Below are 23,429 nucleotides of genomic sequence, written 5' to 3'. Positions count from 1 at the left end.
AGTGGAGCATTTCGCAGCTAACGAGACAGAAAGACCTAAGGGAAGACCACACCAGAGCTGAATAAGGAATTAGTATTGGATTTACATTTGTTGTTTGGCCAGAGACGTGACTTTAAACGAACGCTAACATCGCTCTGAATCTGCTTAATGTGTAATTAAGCCACCCTTTACTTGCTGGTTAATAGCCAACAGTCTGCGGCAAAGATGATTCCTTATTGTTTGTGAGTATCAGATGGCGCTGTTGACAGTGATATCTTCGTTGCCATACGCTCATCACAGAGTGAAGAGCTAATTAGTGAAATCACCAGTAATGGGTTGGCAAGGAAACCATGCCCACTCTCCACAGCACTGGTTTGGACACCACAGGTATAAAAAAAGACTCATTACCTTTGTTCCATCGAGTGTGTCTAATATTTATCGGCTGTGTGATTTCCAGAATCCAAATATCTGGGACAATTAGTGAACACAGAGACATCTTTTGCTTCCCATCATAGGCTCATGTTATTGTGTTTGATCATGATATTGAGCACCGGCGGTCCCGGTGGAGAAGTCGGCCACATAACAGTGCAGCAGAAGCCGGAGGCTTCTTATTAAACAGTATGATGGACCAGCCTGACATCAGTGAACCCAGCAGCATTTGGCAAAGGTTAATACAGCTTGAAATAAAGCGGAGCACAGAAGTGTTACGGCAGCAAAATGTCAAAGCAATTACAGTCAGCATGTGGAAAGATGAAAGTGAGCAAGATCGTGCAGTGTTTGTGAGTCAAACAGGCAAAAAGGAACAGCGCGGGTCTCCTTCGAAATATGCCTCCTCTTTATTTAACCTCTTCTCACCACTATTCTCGCCATTACACCCCATTTTCAACTACATTACATTACCAAAGGTGCCGCGCTTTCCACAGGATTCTCTCGCATTCAGCCGCAAGAGGTGATAACATGATGAGAGATTGCTCCAAAGGTGTTGAATGAGGTTGAGGTCAATTGGGGAAGGGGGGGCGTCTGTGGAGGCTAGCCAAGTTATTCCACACCAATGGACCTCATGTCTGTTGAAACAGGAAAGAGCCTGAAGAAAAAGAAAAAGAAGAAATGTTTTATTAATCCCTCCAGGGATGTGTTATTTTACACACACGTGCTTGAAATAACACACATGGACAAACTGTACGAACATGCACACGTGTATTAATTTATGAAGAGGGGTCAGAGCAAGGGAGTTGTCCTAGTATTATATGAAATATTATATGCCATAGCATTAACGTGACCCTTAATTTGGGCGAAGGGGCTTAGACCAATCCATGGAAATCAACCAATAGTACACAAACTAATATGAACAGCTGCTCTGGGACCACTAGTCTAGATATTTAAAGGTCCACTGTGTAAAATTTAACAGGATCTATTGACAGAAATAGAATATAACATTAATAACTCTGTTTTCATTAGTGAAAAAGGTCTCAAAGGTCAGGTTGACTGCGGAGAACAGTCGGTACTCCTTGGCCTTCAAGTAGTACTTGTAAAGCTTTGAGGTGTGTTTGGGGTTCATCGTCATGCTGCAGTATGAATCCTCCACAAAGACGCAAACCTGAGGGTGTAGTATGTGCTGCTACTTGTCCTTAGTCATAGTGGAGTCAATTCGGTTTAGATGCCCAACTTCAGTCGGCAAAACAGCCCCATATACCAGCATATTTCACAGTGGTACCACCATAAATCTAAAACTCAGACAATAAATAGAGCTTTTTCTCAGTAATCCACTGTGAAATGCTGGTATTTTTTATTTTACTTCAAGTGTCTGGCCTTGTTTCCCTCCTGAGAAGTGGTTTAGAAACTGCCACTCGTCCTCTGAGACCTACAAAACAGCTTTCTGTTGACAGCACTTTTGCAGATTGGAGTCTGCCGTTCTTTATTTTTTTAAAAATCTTGTATCTGTGCTTTTCTATGCCTCGGGGAAAAAAGCTTGATGTATTGATCTTCTGATGATGCGGTCACTTTTGGTCTGCCTGATTGTAGTTTAGATATAACTGATCCAGTTTTCTGCAGAGTGCTCCTCTTAGAAATCTTCAGTCCAGTCATGATTTGAAGCTGAGAAATTCTCTTTGCTGACAACAATCTGACTTCTGACGCTGTAACTTAGCTCCGAGTCCTCAGACTTTTAGGTTTCAGTGTGATCTCAGATTTTCAGTGATTTGTTTTTGTTTTTGACGTAAGATTTAAAAAATCTTTTTACATCTTGTGAACCTTGTACAGCAACTCTGTACCTTAGGATCAAGGCAATCAGGGCTGGATGAGAACCCAAATGACCTAGAAATCTACTTATGAGCATAACCTTAAATAATAAGAGTTTTTAAAAAAATTATGTTTGGCATGGGCCCTTCTATAAATATGGGCCTCAAGATTAAGTAATAATGCACAGCCTGATGTAAAGGCCCTTATAATGTCATGTAATGGTGCATTCCCAAACCAATTATCAATTAATCAAATTGAATCCATCCAAACTATCCTGACACACACACACAGATCACATTCAGTGATGAGGGGATGTAGTGCGGGTGTTCTGTGGTTGTCACGCATGCTCAGACGCTCTGATTAGTCCCCCCTCCTCTCTCTCTCTCTCTCTCTCTCTCTCTCTCTCTCTCCCCGGCCAAGCTGAGGAGGAGCATCTGTATCAGTGCTCAGAGAGATGGACGGGCAGCAGGTCGCCATCAAACACACATTTTCCTCCCGCAGAGTAAAGTGAGGTGACCGCAGGTGTCGTGGTCTGTCCGGGCTGTGACGCGCCGCGCCGCGGTGCCCTTTACCAGACTTTAGCGCAGGACAAGAGAGGAGGAGAATAAGAAGGAGGAGGAGGAGGAGGAGAGGTTTAGTAGCAAAAGAAGAATAGAGGAACAAATGGCCAAGAAGAGGTGATGAAGCGTTGGAGATGGTCGGTAAATGACTGAGGCTTGACACGAGAGTGAAGTTCAACCCGGCGGGGATCAGCTGGTTTGCGGGGAAAAGCAGGTGAGTTGAGTCGTATGGGGGCTGTAAATAGTGCATTGACCTCGTTATGCAATAACATTGCAGCGGGGTCACTAATTAGAAAACCGTCTGAGCACACACAGCTCGCGCATTGATTGAGATGCCGTGCGCCAGTCTGCGAGCGCGCGCTTCTCTTCATTCAGGAATTCGTCATGGGTCACGGGTCGGGCTGTCATTGTGGTCTACGACATAATATATATACTCACACACACACACACACACACACACACACCATGTGATGGATAGTTAAAAAAAACAACCAAGTGTGCCAGGGGCGGGGATCGAACCGTCATCCTTGCAGGAACGAGGCGCGTCAAGACCAGCAGAGATGTGATGTTTGATGATGTAAAAGGAGTATTTCATTGAATCGAAGTGCGACGACACATGCATCACAGCCCTTCTGTTTCCCTCCATGTGTGTGTGAGTGTGTGTGTGTGTGTGCGTCAACCCTTCTGGCGTCAGAAGGGCGCATCACCAAGGAACCCAGATAACCTTGAGAACATCTCTGTTCACATACAGACACACAGACTCAATTAAATACACATACATATGGATTTATGACAGCCCCTTAAGCAAAGAACACACACACACACACACACACACACACACACACACACACTCCCTCTCTCTCTCACACACACACACACACACCCTGCGTATAGATATTTTCCTATTCAGTCTTACTTTAAATAAACAGACTATGACGGCTGCATAATGCTTTGAGTCTCTTCAATTACTAACAGTGTAGGAGTACCATTCATGAAGCGATTGGCCGTATTAATAGTCCATATCAGTCCTGCTTTTAAAAAGCACGATGATCAAATGATATCCTATAAATACACCCAGAGGAGAGTGTGCTGTTTTATTGTTTTCCTCTCAGATTCAGCAATCCAAGCTTTTGCCCTCACGGCTTTTGTTGTCGGCTCGTAGCGGCACATTTTTAGAGTTGTGTAAGGTGTGAAACGAGCTTTTTTTTTTTTTAGAGAGCAGCACCAGCAGCAGCAGCAGCAGCAGCAGCATTGCAGAGGTAGGCTGCATCATTCAGAACAGTAAATATTACTCAGACAGGAACATCCTGATCTCTTTTCGCTCTTTGTGGTTTTACAGAGCAGCAGATCAGGTTTCGATCATCCTTTCTATCCTTCAGCGAGAGTGAATGACTGCATCTTCTCAGATGTCATCAGTGCAAATTCATACCAGTGGTTATTTGATTTGTTTTTTTGTTTTTTAACTTCATTCAGCAAGCTTTGGAGTTGTGAAATCAAGCCAGAGTTTTATTCAATCCAGATTGGTGCCTCGGCGTTTTAGGGTTAAGATGTGGTGATTTCAGAAGTGATTAATTGAGGCTGGAACAGTTGGAAAAAGAAGAAGAAGAAGAAGAAGAAGAAGAAGTCTCTTTCAAATTGTTACAGCAGTTACAATTTCCTCAAAGCCATATTTTCAAAGAAAGATATTTATATCCCGTTTGAAATGAAATAATTTATGAGCTCTTTTCCCATTAAACACAGAGTAGGTGAAAAGACAGCTCACTCCGTGACCCCGAAACGGCTGCAAGCTGCCAAAAACTGCTGGCTTTTTACTCTGCAGTCAGATCATTCATCCAGACCTTTAAACTCAGGAAATATATATATAACAAAATGACTGTTTGTCATGCTTGTACAGTAATCGTTAGGGCTGGGTGATATGACAAGATGATATAGATTTTGCCACACGGGTTATATGACAGCATCCCGTATCACTGTGGGTGATCAATGTGCAGCACTGCCTATGTGGCAATATTGTTTATTTATATGATTTTTTCATAAAAGTCCATAAATTCCTGGTGATCCATAAACTGTTTCTAGGTTGATTTTCCATAAAATGTCTATCATGAGGTGTCTTAAATGTCAGGTTTAAAGATTTTATCCATGTCTTTGTGATTTATATTCAGTTAATCGGTTCAGTCAATCCAGTCTAAAATCTCTAAACAACTACTGATGGATGGATTAGCACAGACACTCAGGGCTGCCTAACGATGTATCCTAATGACTCCTGATGAATCCGTGACATTTTCCTCTAACGGCACCAAGAGGTTGACATTTTGTGGTTTTCGTGTGAAAAGCCTCATATCGGTGGAAGGTGATCCTTTCATCTCGCGCTCTCTCATCATCTGTTTAGGATTTCACTTTGTTCCGGGTTATTTGGGTTATGATGAAATACCCGCAGAACTAATGACATTCCCATCAGCCTCGGCTCCACTTTGTGTTCAGCGCTAATTAGACAGTGAACCCAGCATTGAGCGCATTTAACTCAATTTTAAGAACTATTCTGCTTCATTTATCTGAATATAGTGCCATATTTCGATTAATAGCAGTCCTACAGAGTCAGTGTAAATTGGACATATGTGGATTTTTTTTTGTGCAAAGCTGAATAACTCTGAGCACCATGTCCCATATGCCTTTGCATGAATAAACATCATGTCGTGCAAAAGTGCTGCCCGTTCCCCCGAAGCCGAGCAACCCTGAAATGCAGCAGCGGGTATGTTCCGTATAGCACCTGCACGACCAGATTGTTCTGCTGCAGAGAGCTATTACAACATCAGTTATACGAGTTAAGCATCCGTGGAGCGGGACCTTGAAAAGTTAAAGACACAAAAAAGAGAGGAGAGGAGAGATACCACGGCTGATTCACGTGCCTGCTATTTCTGTGAAATCAGAGCAGATGCGAGGAATACTTTTATATATCCTATTTCACCTGCGTGAGTGTGTAGATTTAGGGAGGCAGAGAAAAGTATATTTAGACGGAGAGAGAGAGAGATAAAAGACGAATGAGGCAGGAAGCACTTCCTTATGTAACTGTCATTACCGGCACTCTCTAACCCCCTTTTGAAGGTCATGCTGTCCAAGAAGACTAAAAGGAGCGATAATGGCCTCTGCTATGATTCTGCTCATATGAACTTAATCACACAGAAAAAAAAACAATTAAACTTGTGATTACTCAGACGGTATAAACGGCTGATGAGAGTCTATATCACGCCAGTTCAGTTAAATAAATACAATAGGAATATACCAGATACATGTACAAAATGCACTGAGGCGCAGGTGGATGTTATTCCATTGTATGTGGGAATGCAATAAGATAAAACTTTTTTGGGAAGAGGTTAAAGGAGCAATAGAAAAAATTATTTCAAAAAGCATTCCAATGGATCCTGCGTTCTTTGTCTTGGGTCTTTACCCAAAAGGTCATAAATACAATAAAAGTGAACGTATACTAATAGATGTGTGTCTTTTACATGCCAAAAGATCCATTGCAATGTTTTGGAAGAAGATCAGCAGACCAAGTGTAACGTATTGGGTGAAACAGATGCTGGCAACCTTTCCTTTGGAGAGAGTGACATACATATGAAAAGGAAGGCAAGATATGTTCGAAGAGATATGGAAACCATTTAATATGTTTGTTAATGGTATTGATTTAGCAAATGACAATGAGGAGGAATAAGCAGTTATGTAAACCTTACAACAGGACTAAATATAAATTCATATTCAAAAAATAAATTCAGATAATTGTATTAAGCCCTTAAGTTAAGCCCAGTATGTTCTGTTTATGACACTTGTACCATAACAGGTGCTTTCGTTGGAGCACAGACCTACATATTTGATATAACGACATGTATGTATATACAAGTGTATGTGTATGTAAGAAAATGTTAATAAATATATTGTTAAAAAAAAAAACTTGTGACTGCTCAGACAGTCAGAGCTTACGTACATTCCCTGGCAAATACACACAGGGAACACTGGAAGATGTGAGTCACTGCTATTATTATCTGTGATATTAAAGATATATGAGATATCAAGCGGCTTCCCAGAGAGAGGTGGTAGTGTGACGGAGCATATATATATATTTATATTGTAAAGGGATCTAAAAGTGTCTTTTCCTCTTCCCTCGCAGGTGTCCGTCTTCACTGAAGTTTTAAAATGGAGTCCACTCACCTCCTGAGCGGCTCTAAAAAGAGAGTAAAGATCCACCCTCACACCGTCACGGCCAAATATGCCACGCACGCCCCCTACTCCCCTCAACCCGGGGTACACACACACTTCCCCCAGCCTGGGGATGAAGGCTACGACGATGCGCCGTCTTTTGAGGACTTTGGCTCCTTCCTGGAGGAGACGTCAGACAGGAAACAGCTGACGGAGGGCAAGAAGTGGCCTATGACTCTGTTTGGCTCCAAAGACAAGGACAAAGACACGATGAGCAAACCTCAGGCTGCTGGGGGAGGAGATGGGAGCGAAGGGGGAGCCAAAGCATCAAAGGGGTCTGGGCGAGGGGTGGGGGAACAGCTGGCCAGTTTCGGGGAGGCGTCTGTGTCTGCATCTCGGCTCACCTGGGTGGGGCTTGTCGGTGCGGCGTTGGCTCACGGCTGTTTGATCGTTCTGACCCGCCTGGCCTCTGAACGCTTCAGCCTCGGCCCCCTGTTTCTGCTCTTGGTTCGATCCATCGTCCAGCTTCTCTCTGTGGCTGTACCACTGCACAGGGGCGAGAACCCCTTCGGACCTCAGGGCTATCGCCTACGTCTGCTCTGTTACGGCATCGCCTACTCTCTCTCCCTCTGCTGTGCCTACTCCTCCTTAACCTTTGTCTCTCCTGGAAACGGCACGACGACCTGGCGCCTGGCAACCACGGCGCTGTCGGCGACCCTGGCGTTCCTGCTCCTGGAGGAGAGGCTGGGATTGGCTGATGGGATCACCATAGCTGCAGGACTGTGTGGTTTGGGGCTCGTGTTGCTTCCCACAGCAGACGAGAGCAATTCAGATTTACCGACTGACCCGGTTGTGTTCTGGAGGGGTGCGTTCGGCTGGTCTCTTTCGGCTCTTGCGGGGCTGTGGATGGCTCTGGCGCTGGTTGGGTATCGTTCCCTGAAAGAGAGGGTGGGAGTGGGCACAGCTTTGTTCACAGTAAGTTGGACTGGCTGCCTGCTTGCCCCAGCCTCGTTGGTTCTGCTCCAGGAGGGATGGTCTTGGCCCATGAGTGCCCCAGCCTGGGGCTTGGTGCTGGGCTTGGTTGCCTGCTCGGTAGCAGCCTTTTTGGGGATGACGCACGCCCTCACCCGACTCCACCCGGCTTTGGTGTCCGCCTCTCAGAGCCTGGAGATACCTGTTGCCATGCTACTGCATCTGGCCGTGCTGCCATTGGCTCCCACTGCGCCGGAGGTCGTCGGGAGCGTGATGGTCATACTGAGCGTGGGTTGGCTGGTGGCAATGAAGCTGCTACCCTCTCGCGGGGGAGGCCGGCGCCAGAGGGAGGAGTATGAAGAGATCCTGGACTCGCCCATTAAATAGACATCTCCTCTTCACACCTCCTCTGTCTCTTTCCCTCACTCCCTCCTTCATGAGATTAGTTCCAGTGTGCAAAAGAGACTGCTAAATGTTTATTGGAACTTTATCGATTTTGTATTGTCCTCTTTGCTTTTTGGGAAAAGTGCCAATATTGTGTTGTCTGTTATAGTGACTACGTGATGTGATATTAAAATCTCCGTGACACAACACGTTCCTGAAGCCGCTTGTAATCAAGTATCTCGCCTCCTTGAAGATTCGAGTGTGTGCGTGTGTGTGCGCGTGGCCACAATTCACAGGAGTGTAATGTCCGTCACTTTTACCAGCCGGGTGAGGGTTAGCCAAGGACTGATGCCATCTATTTGGCTGCTGGCAAGAGAGAGAGAGAGAGAGGAGTGGGAAAAACAGGAGATGGGCGGGAAGAGAGGAGGGCAAGGCACACAATCAGAGGAAGATAAATGAGGGTAGAGACAGAGAAGATGATGGGATTGGCATACAGAAAAGAAGCAGGAGAGGAAGAAGAGATGACGAAACGGAGGTGAAAGAGACGGAAGCCGGGGCAGAAAGCGAGGCTGATGGTGGCTTGGTGTAGGGCTGTGTCTGGCCAGATGGCTGATAAAAACACTGTTCTATGTGTGGGGAACTGTCATTATGCCTAATAACTACCTGTCAGACACACAAGCACCGTCACTCTTCTTTTTCTGGGTCTCTCCGCCGTCTATTTTCTTCATCATTAGCCTCCTGGGTTAAAAAAATGAATGAAGCGAGAAAATCAGATGGTGCAACAAATCTTCCATTCATTAAAATTCCAACACACACAACGCACAGATGGAGGCTTTTACAGAAAACAAGTGCCCCCACCTTTAAGAGACCTGTGTGTGTGTGTGTGTGTGTGTGTGCTTTCATGCATGCTGGATATCATGATGAAACAGGTGTGGCAGAAAGTCTGGACATGGGATATAACTTATCCTTACTTCATCTCCACGCTCCTCCATGTCTTGTTAGTTCATTAAAACTTTACATCTATGCCTGTGCTTCTCCACCCAGCTGCAGATTTATAAGGAAAGGTGCACAGGCATGGGCACAATTATGCATTCATGCCTTGGTTGTAAGCCTTTCATTAGTGAAAATGCTCGTGTGATGTCAACGTGCTGGCCTAATTAAACTCACATACGGTTCAAATGTTCTTTATTGCTTTATTTTGCCCACTGTGACTACACGTGTTCAGTTAAGCATACACATACAGTACTTGTACTTTACTTGAATACTTCCATTTTGTGACTCAGTACTTTTTCCTATACTACATTTTAGAGGAAGATATTGTACTTTTTACTCCGCTACATTTATTTGACACATGCAGGTTAACATCTTAAATACAAAATCTGTGGCCAGTATGATGCCTTATTATAAACTACTTATTAAAATGAACTGTCAGATGAACTTTCTGACAGTTCTGCTTATAGGTTAATACATTAATTATAATTATCACATAACATAATATGTAATGACCTGGCAACTTGAACTGGCCTCTGGCCCCCCGTGACCCTGATAAGGATAAATGATTATGCAAAATGGATGGATAATATGTAATTCTAAATAATACTGTGTACAATCTGCTGTGTACAGTGTGGTATTTGTACTGAGGTTAAACATCCGAAAGTACCATCAGTCAACACCAGCCGCTGTGGTTTAAATAATGAATGTGTGTGTGTGGCTGCAGGAGGGACGGGGCGGCAGCGTCTCAGCTCTGGCAGGGTTTTCATAAATCATAACCACTCGCAGCGTCGTAAGCCGCGGCCTCTCAGACTCTTTAAAGCAACTAATGAGAGGGGTAAGGTCTGCTCAGAATTAGGCACGATCCGAAAAACATTTCGCACACTTTTAATGACAAACTACACAAACACTGGGGTGGTGGTGGTGGTGGTGTAAACTCTGGCACATGTGAGGGATAGAGAACATGCACTGACTCACGCGAATCAAAGTGTAGGCATGTGCGTGAACACATGAAGTACGAAGCTCTAAAAACGAGTTGATTACCGTGTGGGAGAAGGGAGGAAACCTTTCCATGAGGCTGATTAGGTTAGTTTAATAAGTTTTTATTTATTATAGCAAACCCACAACATTTATAGTACATCTAAAGTCATTGTCACCAGAAAGCTCCACAAGCTCACATATAAAAAAAAAAAAGCCCTTTAAAAGTAACATTAAAAAAAGAGTATGTGCAAAATCATGATCACCGGAGAGTCCCCAGTCATTATTTTATTTATTTTCCTCCCTCTATAGGAAATTCATGTGTCTCCTCTGTCCTTGCCCGATGTTCCCTCTCGCTCCATCACTCTGCTCAGTTGCAGATGAATCTTCTGCAGCTCTGTTGCTATAGCAACCAAAGCCCTTTCCATTGCGGCCATGTCCAGGGGTGAAGTCACTTCCTGCTTCTTCTGGCCAGATGGGAATGGTTTCATCCCCAAGCCAAATGCAGCCCCTAAACCTCCAGGTCTCGGTGTTGGTTGGCGCTCCATCCCGCCGTGGGCTGTTCCCGATGGCACCAGTCCGTCCTCCAGCTGCCTCAGCCGAGCGTTCCCCTCACGGCTGCTGTGCAGGAGCTGCTGCAAGGTAGCGTTTAAGCTCCTCTCCCTATCTTCTTCCTCCCTCCGGAGTTCTGCCAAACCTTGCTGCAGCCTGACACTCGTCTGCTCCGATTGCGCCCTGCACGCTGACTCCAGGCTGGGTAGACACTGCTGGCATGTCCCTTTAGCCAGCTTGTCCACCCGGTTCTTGAGAGAGACCATTCCTCCGCTGCATTGCTCCAGAGACTCCAGCAGCATGTTCTGTCTCATCTGGGAGTCCTCCAGAGCGATGAAAAGCTTGTCCCAGCGGGAGAAATCTGTAGCTCGGCATGGGGTTGTTGGAGTTTCCCCTGCAGACAACAACAACAGGGATTAACATAAACCAAACACAAACATTTAATCTCATTATAGTGTGGGTTAATAATATAAACCTGGTACTACTAAAACACCTACCAGCTCTGAAAGGGAATAAATAGTGGGTACCTAAGGGGACACTATGGGGAAACAAAACTCAAGCTTAGGAAAGACAATACAGATATACTGTGAAGCCTATGAAGAGAATACGATCTAACATATTTCACTTTTATGATATGCACCCAAAACCGTAGGGGGAACCACAATGAAAAGGGCTTTAAGAAACTCAGATGGAAGAGTTATTGTAGAACATTTGCTGGGTACAGCAAAGTAGATTAAGGGTATGAAGCTCAAACGAAAGGAGCACAAATCTTTTAATAGAGAGGGACAATAATTCATCGAGTGCTGCAACTTACTTATAGCGGACTTACTGTAAGAGATAAATAAGTAAGATAAATGTTAGACGATTTAGCCTGCCAGCATTTGTTTTGACTGTACGTAGGAGCTGTTTCTTATAGATGATGTATAATAAAAAACAAATGTGTTTGGCCTTTGCTCTCAAGTTTCACATCATTTGTCCATATGACAAAAACTGCTAGTGATATAGATGTTATATAGAAGAGCCATGACCAGCTTTCATGTCCAATTATAAAAAAAATAAAAAATACAAAATACTGTTTGTAGATTTGCTCTTTTAAAACAGCTATTAGTTACATCGTTTGTTTTAAGCGCCAGGATTGGCACCTGAATCATACATTGTAAATCCCTGGCAGTATTATTAGGTGTTACTGACTAAGCATACAGGATGAACATATACAAACGCTACAGTGGTTCCACATTAAAGAAAAAAATAATAATTTCTCTTGTCTCATGTATTATATTTGGGTATAGTATATGAGAGATTTTAACTAACAAGTTTAGTTTTTAAAACCAGTTTTCCCTGACTATATTTAAACATGCATTACAGCTTTAAAATGGCCTGTAATGTGACATCATATTTACTTTATTTTGATGTGAGCAGAGAGCTGATTTTTTTTACATAAATAATGTAAAACTGAAATCTCCTCTATGGAAGCTAAAGATGGCAAATTTACATTACAATGGGATCATCAGATATGTTACTTTCTTATGTATGTAATAAATAGAAGTGGACTAAGACTAGATCCCTGTGGGACACATTTACTAAATGTGGTCCTGGGCCTGACATTACACCACTAAATTTAAACTTAACTAATAAATTTAATGTGCGTTGATGAAACTTTAATCAAAACACATAAGAATGTTTTTTATTGACATAATGAAATCAGGCACGGCAGCTGAGAACAAATCCTTCATAATGAGCCATCTGTTCAAACAGGCAGCGAACAAAAGGATAAATAAACAAAACTCACCCTCCTGCTGGTCCTGAGAGATCTCGTTGTCATAGTTTTCTGCATAGTTCCCTTCATACTCAAAGTCATTCATACACAAGGATGCACCCACGAAGCCAAGCACACACAGCACACGCCAGATCCTGAACACATGCATGATCTGAATGTGTCGCTTTTAAAGAAATCACAAAAGTGTCTGATGATGGTGTGCTTGTCACCCAGTTTTCCAGCTGCTCTCTCCTCTTTTTTTTTGGGTTTGTTCACCCCCTACACTTTTTGTAAGGCTCCTCACACTGAGCCAACTGTTGCGGGTCCTGAGTTTATAACGAGGGAAGAAGGAGGGGAAGTTAAGGAGGGTGGGACAGAGGTGGGGGGGTTGGGTGACTAATGCTTCAGTGGAGGTAATATGTCAAAAGTCGAAGTGAGTGGGGAATAGGGGCGTTTTGGGGAAAGAGGAGGAGAGTTATAGAGGTACGGGGAAAAGCTGGGGTGAAAAAGAAAGGGATGGAAGAAGGAGAGGAAGGACTGAAACAGAAGAGGAGTAAAAAGGAAGACCCACCAGTCAGAATGAAAACAAGAAGACTATGAAACATTTGAGAAATAACAATTTTCTGCTGTGCAGCCTTACTAGGTCTGGTCTGAGCGGTAATTTATGGTGGCTAATGTCTAATCTAAAGGTCACAAACTTTACATAGATATTGCTGTATAAGTGATACAACTGAGTAGGTATTAACATTTAGTGTCGCCTGTGGCTACTGTGCAGCTGAGGTTTTCCCTAAATCTATCTTAAAGAGAAAAAACATGTAGAGACACAGATTTAAGTCCCATTTTCACACACTGTCACAAATATTTACACACTGTCTGCACAGTCTTTCTGGAGATTTGTCAGTGTGAGGCCAAAACCGCACTACTTAAAGTCTCTTCCAGACAAAACATAAAACCACCCACCATATTCACCAAAATATTTATCTTTTATCCGTTTAGTGTCATAGTTTTCATATGATAGAGGAATGCAAAATAAATAAGTGCAGTTTTAGCCTCTTCCATGTTTCACAGACCAAACATGACCAAAACCTAATGAGCCCTAAAAATAGGCTTTTTTTTTAAAATTGTCATTGCGCCATTGTTACGGGTTTCATTCTTAAATCCTCCGCAGCCACGTTCACATTGTTTCTGCAGGATATTTCAATCCACACACTTCTCCTACATTCGTCTGCCTCTATAACCTTTTAACGGGTGAGTCATGAGTCACTCCCCGCTCTGTGCATTAACACCAAATCCCTTAACCTAAAAAAAAAAAAAAAAAAGTTGCAACATTGCAGAGTTGGGGTTATATATTTTAATCTTTCAATTAGTTTGTTTTTACCAGTTGAAATACGATTTTGTTGCTTGGCAACACTGTGAAATTTGCTTTCTGGCTCTGATTGTATTTTGTTGCCTGGTTACGTTGTCGATTAAACATTTCACGAGGGTGATTTAGGAGTTACTGGACTCATAGCAGGGGCAAATGACCTTATTCTTACAGACTGAGGGCTCTGGTCAACAGGTGTTAAACAGGGGTTAAGCAGCAGAAGTAGGACATGTCAAGGTCAAAGGAAAAGCCTTGACCTTTCTACTCTCTGCAGACCTGCAGACCTCCAGACTGAGATCCCCCTGCAGATGTCAGCATGTCTGTCAGTAAATATGTGTGATTTCCCATGAATGGCAGGTTGTAATTGTAGCAATGGGACTCAATGAGGTGAGAGCTGGCATCGTCTCAGGAAAAGAGAGAACCTGCAGAGGAAGAGATGGATAGAAAGAGAGCTAAAGTTGGCGAGGAAAGGTACAGAGGAAATTAGTTTAATTTTAACTTTCCTCGTTGCTCATTTCTCTGGCCCAATTCCATGAAATGCAAGCAACGAGGATCCCTTCAGGAAAGCAATACCTATTTATGTTATAACTCACATGAGATATAAATTCAGTGCATGTGCACACCAAAATCAGTTCCAGTGTTACCACCTTGTCCTCGTCGGTGCTCATCAGAGGCATTTTCGACCTTTTATTTCTCCCCATAGGTCATCTTTCTATTTAGGTCATCGTATGACTCCATAAAAGAGGAGCTACATTTATCAGCAGCCACCAGACGCTGTTTACCACCCCCACCTGCACACCACACCCACAGTTGAGCTGTCACACAAAACCTTCCCAGCTGGCAGTGAGGGGGAGGAATGATGAGAGATGAAGGATTGACAAAAACATAACAGAGAGAGGAAGATGGAAAGAGAGGAAAAAAAAAGTCAGAGAGGTAGATGATGAAAGTTGGATTTAAGTCGAGTATTCCTTGTGTATTAGCACTAATTTTACTCAGACCAAAAGGGAATTAGGAAAGAAACACATCCTGTTGTCTGGGTTATCCTGACAAAAACCAGAGGTGTGAGGGGAAAATGGGACAATGGGTGTTGTCAACAGAGCCGACATTGGCTAAAAACAGCAAAGGACTTTCCTGATGAACAAACCACATACTAACACTAACAGGGCGAAGTCAGCCAACACACCCCTGTTTTATGAGAACTAGGTGTATCCCTTTTTTATCCCCAATATGTAGGAAAACCAATGTAGATATGACTGAAATGCAGTATGCTGTAAAACAATAAAGACACTATGAGAATATATATGACTTATAATAATGTATAATGATGTTAAATGGCGTGTAATAATGTTTTTCTAGTTAGAATTGGTTCAAACTAGGTTATTGTACAAAATGGAGTACCTCAAGACTCTGTGCTTGGCCCACTTTTATTCCCTCTTTACATACATGATTTAGACATTAATACACATGGAATGAATACTCATTATTATGCAGATGATGCAGTTTTGTATACTTGTGGATCTTCTTGCCCAGACGCACCTCAAAATATAGTCTGCTTTCACTACTTTGTTTTGTTAAAGTTGGTGGTATTTTCTAATGCTAGGAGGAAACATATAGACATTGTGGGCATTGTCTGGGCAATAAATTGTTTACCTGTCACACATATAAAGATATTTGATGAATGTATTTTATTTGCAGACACAAGTCCTGGATGAAGCAGTTCGTCACGACCTTTCAACAGGTTCTTAAAGATGATTTCTTGTATATGAATGCAACAAAACAGTGTCTCTGCATGTTGGACATTACAATACATTGAGATTTGCACCTGCATTATAAGTAATCTGTATAAATGCAAAATGATTAACAGTTCTTTAGCCTATCATGTAATGTTTTTGCATTTTTATGCTGCCATCTTGGCCAGGTCTCCCTTGCAAAAAAAAAAACTGAGTGCTATTTACCTGGTTAAATATGTTAAACAAAAACATAATAATAATAAACTGTACCTATCCATACAAATATTATCTGTCCGTGTCCCTCAGAGAGAAGGAAGGACCAAGGCAAATGTAATTAGAAACATCCCTATTCCCTTTATCTGGTCTCATAACTCGGTTATGTCAACCACACCTGAAAAAACATCAATCCAGCTTCTGCTTCCTTCCTGTATCACTCATAAGCAGAAAATCGCATGACAAGCAGAGAGAGAGCGAGAGCGAGCTGCTGTCTCTGCTGACAAAGATGCACACCGGAAATTATAAAAAAATAAGTTGGAAACATATAGGGAGGGACTCACTGTATCCATGTGGCGGACACGCACTAATGAGCAGCTAGAGACAGATACAGGCGAATCTATTCTTGTTTTGCTGAGTCATAGAAAAAGCTATGACAACGAAACACTATTTAATGTGTTTTTTTTTTGCCGTCATGTGAGGCCCCTCTAAAATGTAGAGGTGATGTGATATAGGTTTTTATGGTGTTATTGAACCGCGGACCTCCTCACTGTTTCTCGGATCAGTATCGCATAACCTGTGCTTAATCGATCTAATCCGTTTAAAGAGCCTCAGATAGAAACAAGAGAAACGAGAGGGAGCGTTAAGGAGGAACACCTACACACACAAAAACATTGGTCAGTGTTTTTGGAGTATTTTTTTAGTGTGTGTGTGTGTGTGCATGTGTTGAGGCTGTGGTAAATGTCATACACCACCAAAACCTCAGTGTCCTGTTAATATGATTTATAACACTGCTTTCAATGAAGTATAAATATTACTTAACTCGGCCAGGGAAGCCTGATTAAGACCTCAACCTGGAAATGGTTTTGGGAGTTTTGACTGTTATGACAAAATACAAAAGAAGAAAAAGAAACAAATCCACCGCAGAACAAAGACAGAAGAACCCACACATGATTTGGATCGACGTGACATCAGTGTTTGCATATTTATTTCCACATTATCACATAAATCAAGTGACAACTGACATCAGCTGAATATACAACATGTGACTGTGTTATGACACGTAGTTTGAGACTGGCAGCGACTAGAATTGGGAATAATGTGGCTATCCCCACACACACACACACACACACATCTTCACATGACATACGTAGCCTATTGGGACAAAAGCGTAGAGTTTAGAGCTGGTAAGTGATTACATCAGTAGGGCCAGCGCTACATTAATGTGTTTCCATTCAGGGGTCCCCTGAGTGGACCCACATCACAGTAAAGCAGGGCTGCCCTCGCGAAGAAAATTAACAACATCTGGACATGGAAACTTCTACCCATGTCACCAAAGTGGGGGCTTTAAGGGGGTAAAAAGGGTAAAAGTGAATATGTGATTTGACTGTGGTGTTTGGGAGTGTGTATGAGAAAACATATTTTATACCACGGCATAAAGGTCCTGTTCAAGCTTGGCGTTTTGTCACCTCGATGGGCTTCCCAACACACACACACACACACACACACACACACACACACACACACGCACGAGTGACTTGTTACGTATGGAAAAATGACTTCAACTTGTAGCAACGCGAGTCAACCGGTGGCAGAGTCCCATAAATAAACACGACACCTTTCTTAAAAAAGGGGTCATGGGTTTAGGGGAAGCCGTAAACACAGGTGAGTGCACACGGGACATTGAGACACAGACACAAACTCACATGTGTACCGATGTTTTCACACACAACAAACCGCACACACATACTATACACTTGGCACAAAGCTTTGTTAGTTCTCTCGTTTAGCTAAATGTAAAAATAAAGATTTAGTTTCATAGGCTGGGAACAACTTTTCACGATCACACAAATGCGAATATAACAGTCAGTCAGGCCTCGTCTCCCAGCCAGAGGCTAAGAAATATTATGCAAGTACATCACACCCATTGTCACTAATGCTACTCATTTTCATATAACATGAATTATATATGAATATGGCTAATGGCACTAAATCACGTTTAAAAAAATAAGCACTTTTACAACCACTTTACATCTTCCCCATGAGATGAATTCACTTTTTTTTTATTGTACCACATGATATAATGATGCCGTCTCTGCTCCTTTCTAATAAAGTCTGTATTCTTGGATCTACAGTGCCAATTACCAGCTGATATGTCTTTGGTCTGGCATCAAATCCCCCAACCAGACATTAAGTCTCTACTGAAGCACAGCCTGACTGTCTGTTGATGACTCCTGGACATCTTGTCCGTTAATGGCAGGCAGCTCGCTTGCGGCGTCATTGGCTGTTTGGGGCTCGGCAACCGTGCCATTGGTTGCTGAGGCCTCAGTATCCATGTTATCAGTTGTTATGGTCTCATTACCGACTGCACCTGCTGTCTGACACTCGCTTCCACTGAGCTCAGAGGGAGGGGAAGCTGTTGTTTTTGTCGTACCTGTACCGTTGCTTATCGCAGCCGTGTCTGTTGGCTCAGAATTTGATATACGGGCATGATTAAATGCTTGGTTGGCTGCTGAACGGTGGCTGGTTACCTGGCTATTAGTGAAGAAAGTGTTGTTGTTGTTGTTATTTGTCTGATTCTGTGGCTGTGTGGTTACAGAGGTATCTGTTGCTGGCGGTGGGTTTAAGGTCCATGAGTCCTGGTCAAATTCTGGAAGTTGGTGGACAAGTATGGGAAGTGGCGTGCCTTGATTTAACCCGACGGACTCATTGGCTACATGGTTGCTTGTTGATGGCTGATTAACTGCATTACTAACTGACGACTGCCAGTTGTTGGAGCAGAGGACAGCTGGAATGCTGCAGGGAGAAACAAAACCACAACCACAACTAACCAAAATGAATTATTCTCAATAAGGTCTTTGTAAGACCAGATGTCCTAATAAATATATCTTTATGGGAAAGTTTGGCATATGTTTTGCCAAATGGGTTACAGTGTAATTGGATCCCATGGTTTACTATGTTCATTTTACATCTATCCGGAACAAACAAATAAAAAAAAAAAAACTTTCATGAGCTTAGAAAAACAGCCCTGTAGTCAGTTTTGTGATACTGATTTTCAAGTTAATCCAATGGGTTTTTGAGTTCAGATGAAACCCCTCAAATGCAATGCAATGAAGGACTTACAGGCATTATTTGATTTATTCTACAAAGATTTAGTCTTTAGCTTCTAAACCAGACATACAGACCTGGCAAGATGTTTCTGAAGCTCCTGAGCATGTTGATTGCACTGGTCGAAGTAACAGGCCTGAGCCTCCACAAAGTCAGTCAGGCACCGCATGTGATTTGTCTGGAAAAAAAAAACAACAACAGAAGACAGATGGAGCAACATAAACTCAACAGACCAAGAGACAAAAACTAATGAATGTAATCTGCATCCTTTATTAACAAACCTTTTGTTTGTTGGGGAGATAAACAAACTACAGTAAAAAAATATTTTCTAAAACATACAACAATATAGTTTTGCATATTGTTATTATTTGCATAGTATTTTGTTGTGTGTGTGTACACAGTTTATGTTACAACTGTGACAGGCTTGAACGATATGGCAGAGATTCGACGTGTGTGTTTTTGCGTGTGCATACATGTGTGTTGTCGATTCCTTCCACAACTCGTCTTGCGATTTCGGACTGTCGATCGAACAGACTCTGACAGATCCTCATCTCCATCTCTGCCTACACACACACACACACACACACACACACACACACACACACACACACACACACACACACATCTTTAGGGTCTTATTAAATTAACTACATAATAGGAAGAAAACTATTATTGTAACTAACAGGACAATACTCAATTCTATAACTGCCAGCAGTGTAACAATAATCCTCAGCTGATCTTGTGTGCATGCAGAGATAAACATGAACTCACCTGAGATATTTCCTGAGCCCACATCTGATTGGATGAGAGAGACAGAGGGGGACAAGTGACCAAACTTAAACTCACTGAATGACCAAACGGCAAGTTTAGAAGATGTTCATGTCTCTGCAGCATCACTGACCTTCAGCCATTTGACACGCAGGAAGCTGAACATGTAGGAGACATGAGACAAGTAGTCTTCTTCCATGGGGTTTGCATTCAGGTTCTGACAAAGAGAAAGGAAAAAGCAGATATTACATGTACTGTATGATTTAAAAATAAATTTTGACTCATGTATGATAAAAGTATGAAGTGAAGTCAAGACATTGTGACTTACTCTAGCCTCTCGGTCAGCTTCATGGGCTTTCCTCACTCTGGTAATAGCTATGTCCAAGTCCAAACGCTTATTCACCAACATCTTGCGCTCATCCTATGAACACACACACGTTAGAGTGGAGTGATTACTCAGAATGTGACACCGAAAACATACAGTTAACTCATAATGGTGATAGGTGTGTGTTTATGTGTGTGGTACCTGTATGGCTCTGTATTCCCCTTCAGTGAAACTCCTCAGAGGGTTCAGAAAGTGGATGTTAGTGCTTTGGACAAACTTCTTTTCTGCTTCGCCGAGCTGCTTCTGAACCTCTCCACACCTGAGCAGTGCCATTCCTTAATACAGAATGAAGTAAATAAGTTTTTCTGATGTTCATACCAACATTATTCACATCAATGTATGCTCACCATAGGGTGTGTTGGGCCCAATCTCCAGCCCAGCCTGGGACATTTGATCTCCCAACACCTCGTGTGCACGAGGCCGAGGAGGGACGCTCCAATCCAGATGCTCGTAAAGCCGGTCCTCTAAGCGTGCTCCTGTTCATCGGGGGTCAGAGAGCTTGATTCAGATTCAAAGGTTATATTTTCTACAAAAAATAAAAGGAGCAATCGGACTTGTCTAAATAACTTTTTAACGTCTGCCTCACAAACACAGTTTGACCTTAAGATGGGTGCAAAAAACAGGTGTCAGGATCATGGAGATTAAATATTAATAATGCCATGACAAAACAGGCTTGTGCATACATTTGATACTGTATTCTACTAGGACAAGCACTGAAAAATAAATGTGAAACAACAGTAGCACATGAAGCAAAAAACAAAAAAAATTACTCTTCAAAGAGACTAAAAGCAAAACATGATCTGCAACTGTATCTTTGATGAACCAACGGATGAGATTATTATTTCTGGCAGCTGAATGCTCCCCTCTATTTGACAAATTACAGACCACCTCCATTAGCTGAGGTACTCGGATTCAAACAGGCAAAAGAATGAGCGTCCCTATTCATCTGAGCAGACCAATTACAGTCAAAGCAAACAGAAGAGCACACAGGAGATGCATTTACTGTAAGAGGCCGAGCAGGGCTGATATACTGGGTCCCAGAGGTAAAGATCCACAGTCATTAGGCTGTGTGTTTTTTTACATAATGACTAGTGGTGCCCACTTATTGTTGAGTGTGTGGTTGTGGTTTGATGCAAACATGAAGACGGCGTCTTTTAATTATCTACATGTACATGAACAACAGAGAAGTTGATATAAATTCAGCCCACACCAACAGGTTTGGATAAATATAATGACATTAATACTAGAATGGCGGACACACTGTCTCCACGGATACCACAGTAAAGTAGATGGGCGTGTGGTTTATCTACAGTAAATCTTTGCAATACAGTATATTGTGGATGTACAGTACAATGTACAATATTGTATTTCAGGTCAGTGCAATGAATTTGTTAAGCCCTAAAAGTGTCTAACATCAAGACTTAACTTAAATAAATACATTAGAACAGTGGTTCTTAACCTGGGTTCGATCGAACCCTAGGGGTTCGGTGAGTCGGTCTCAGGTGTTCGGTGGAGCCTCCGCCCTGGAATTTTTTATACCATTTGTTACAACATATCTTTGTGAGCAATCGTTTTTTGAGGATGCTGGACATAAAAACTAAGAAAAGGAACAGACTTTGCTGTGAAAATGACATGAGACTGGCACTTGCCAAGGTGAAGCCACGCATATCTGAAGTGGTCTCTCAAAGGCAACAGCAGAAGTCACACTGAGGTAAGTTGTTGTGAGTTCATGCACTGTGTTGGTTTTGTTATTTGAACAAGGTGATGTTAATGCACGGTTCATTTTGTGCACCAATAAAAAAAAATCATATTTTATTTTTTACTAAAGAAGGGTTCGGTGAATGAGCCACTGCATTAGAATAAATAAAATAAATAATAAAAATAAATAGATAAATATATATTCAGTGTACAGTCACTCACCGGGGTTAGGCTGCAGTAAAACCTCCGTCTGGGAGATTATCTGGTCTGTCCACGTCTTGGTGGCGTCTGCCCGGGCCAGGAGCTCCTCCAGCCCGGGGTCTAACTCCGTCTTGTCCGCCTGGCCGAGACTCTCCTCCGTGTACTAGGAGCGGGAATTTAACAGAACAAAAAATAAAGATTTTTCCTCAATTAACCGCTACGTACTTTTTTATTTAATCGTTTTATTAACGTATTACGGTAAGACATATGTCCAAACACCGTCATTAATAATCATAATAACAATAAAACGCAGTTTGTTTTGTTTTTTACCTGCACGGCTCGGTTGATGAACTGACCCGCATCCACAGCCAACCGAGTCAAATCCATGGCAACGCTCCCAAGGTCGCGCGCGCTGTGTCCTCCCTCGAGTGGTTCAAACAGAACGTCAACGGTTAACGGTTAACGACTAACGGTTAGCGCTCGCTATAAAAAGCAACCGTCCAGTTGACCTCGTCGTCGTCGTCATGGCATCGACCGTTAGTCTCCGTTAGCCAGATTACAGTCCGTTAACTCGGCTCATGAAGACGAGTGTAAACACCTGCGTGTACCGTTAACGGTTTATCCTCCAGCCATGCTGACGAGCTCTCTCCTTCCCACCCCGGACTAGTCGGCTGCGTTCACGGGCTGACTTTCAGGACATCACCGGGTGACGGTTTTTAAAAAAAATATATAACTTATGTCTCTTTTTTTCTCCACATCGCAGCATATAACGTCTGTATAAATTTAAATTTAAGTCCGTTAGACAGCAAACAAGCTGTGGACTTTTATAGCTGTTTTTAATACGGTAAAAAAAAATAATGATAAAAAGCTGATTTAAGATAATTATGAAAATAAAGAAAAGGGCGAACCTATACGTCCGGTATGGACCTTCACAATAAAAGCATAATCTCCTCAAGTTTACCTCACTCAACGACCAAAAAAATACAAAACAAACAATGCACCAAACTTTAAAAATGCAACTCAATATTCAGCATTTTTCTGTATTAATAACTGTTCCATTAAAATTAGATTTTAGGTCCTTTGTTTTGACCTCAAATATAGTATTACACACTTCCACAGGTCCTTGCTTGTGTCTTGGAAAGCTCCTCTTGATTTAAAACAAATATTAAAAACGCTTCTATCTAAAAGAAAGTTGGAAAAACAGCCACGCATTGACAAAAAGGAGAAAAGTAATGACGACAAATACAGCAACTTTTTGAGTGTCTGTACTCATGGCTGGACAACAACAACAACAAAAAATCTTGCTCAACTTGACTCGACTTCACACAACAATCCTAACCCAGTCTTCTTCTTCAGCCTCTTA

At 42.4% G+C, this 23,429-nt stretch overlaps 3 protein-coding genes across 5 annotated transcripts; 1 reads left to right on the top strand and 2 right to left on the bottom strand.

Moving 5' to 3' along the window:
* Positions 1-779: 779 nt before the first annotated feature.
* Positions 780-22,803, bottom strand: LOC104935261 (endophilin-B2). 3 transcript variants are annotated; one of them, XM_027274763.1, is made up of 11 exons: positions 22,397-22,803; positions 22,088-22,229; positions 20,515-20,643; positions 20,309-20,442; positions 20,111-20,203; positions 19,916-19,999; positions 19,786-19,809; positions 19,488-19,577; positions 19,092-19,192; positions 8,988-9,062; positions 780-1,063 (listed from the first exon to the last, which is right to left on the bottom strand). In XM_027274763.1, exons 1-11 carry the CDS (start codon positions 22,451-22,453, stop codon positions 1,018-1,020), a joined length of 975 nt encoding a protein of 324 aa, XP_027130564.1. In that variant the 5' UTR covers positions 22,454-22,803; the 3' UTR covers positions 780-1,017. The 3 variants fall into 3 exon arrangements, with proteins under 3 accessions (XP_027130564.1, XP_027130565.1, XP_010749374.3); XM_027274764.1 differs by lacking the exon at positions 8,988-9,062; XM_010751072.3 differs by lacking the exons at positions 780-1,063; positions 8,988-9,062 and adding an exon at positions 17,963-18,702 and having other exon boundaries at positions 22,397-22,801.
* On the top strand, positions 2,629-8,533 carry slc35g2a (solute carrier family 35 member G2a). Its single transcript, XM_019269892.2, has 2 exons — positions 2,629-2,991; positions 6,940-8,533. Exon 2 carries the CDS (start codon positions 6,966-6,968, stop codon positions 8,325-8,327), a length of 1,362 nt encoding a protein of 453 aa, XP_019125437.2. The 5' UTR covers positions 2,629-2,991; positions 6,940-6,965; the 3' UTR covers positions 8,328-8,533.
* Positions 9,885-13,722, bottom strand: LOC109141020 (pentraxin-related protein PTX3). The gene is made up of 2 exons (XM_019269897.2): positions 12,634-13,722; positions 9,885-11,238 (listed from the first exon to the last, which is right to left on the bottom strand). Exons 1-2 carry the CDS (start codon positions 12,767-12,769, stop codon positions 10,610-10,612), a joined length of 765 nt encoding a protein of 254 aa, XP_019125442.1. The 5' UTR covers positions 12,770-13,722; the 3' UTR covers positions 9,885-10,609.
* Positions 22,804-23,429: the final 626 nt, after the last annotated feature.

This window comes from Larimichthys crocea, chromosome XXIV, assembly GCF_000972845.2.
Source record: "Larimichthys crocea isolate SSNF chromosome XXIV, L_crocea_2.0, whole genome shotgun sequence".
Taxonomy (NCBI): Eukaryota; Metazoa; Chordata; class Actinopteri; family Sciaenidae; genus Larimichthys; species Larimichthys crocea.
This window is presented reverse-complemented; position numbering and strand designations above follow the sequence as displayed.

Coding starts and splice junctions, on each gene's coding strand:
- LOC109141020 (XM_019269897.2), bottom strand. CDS start 12,769: ATGCATGTGTTCAGGATCTGGCGTGTGCTGTGTGTGCTTGGCTTCGTG. Junction 11,239..12,633: donor CTCTCAGGACCAGCAGGAGG/GTGAGTTTTGTT, acceptor TGTTGTCTGCAG/GGGAAACTCCAACAACCCCA.
- LOC104935261 (XM_010751072.3), bottom strand. CDS start 22,453: ATGGATTTGACTCGGTTGGCTGTGGATGCGGGTCAGTTCATCAACCGA. Junction 20,644..22,087: donor TTTACTGCAGCCTAACCCCG/GTGAGTGACTGT, acceptor CCCGATGAACAG/GAGCACGCTTAGAGGACCGG. Junction 18,703..19,091: donor CTTCAGAAACATCTTGCCAG/GTCTGTATGTCT, acceptor TTCTCCCTGCAG/CATTCCAGCTGTCCTCTGCT.
- slc35g2a (XM_019269892.2), top strand. CDS start 6,966: ATGGAGTCCACTCACCTCCTGAGCGGCTCTAAAAAGAGAGTAAAGATC.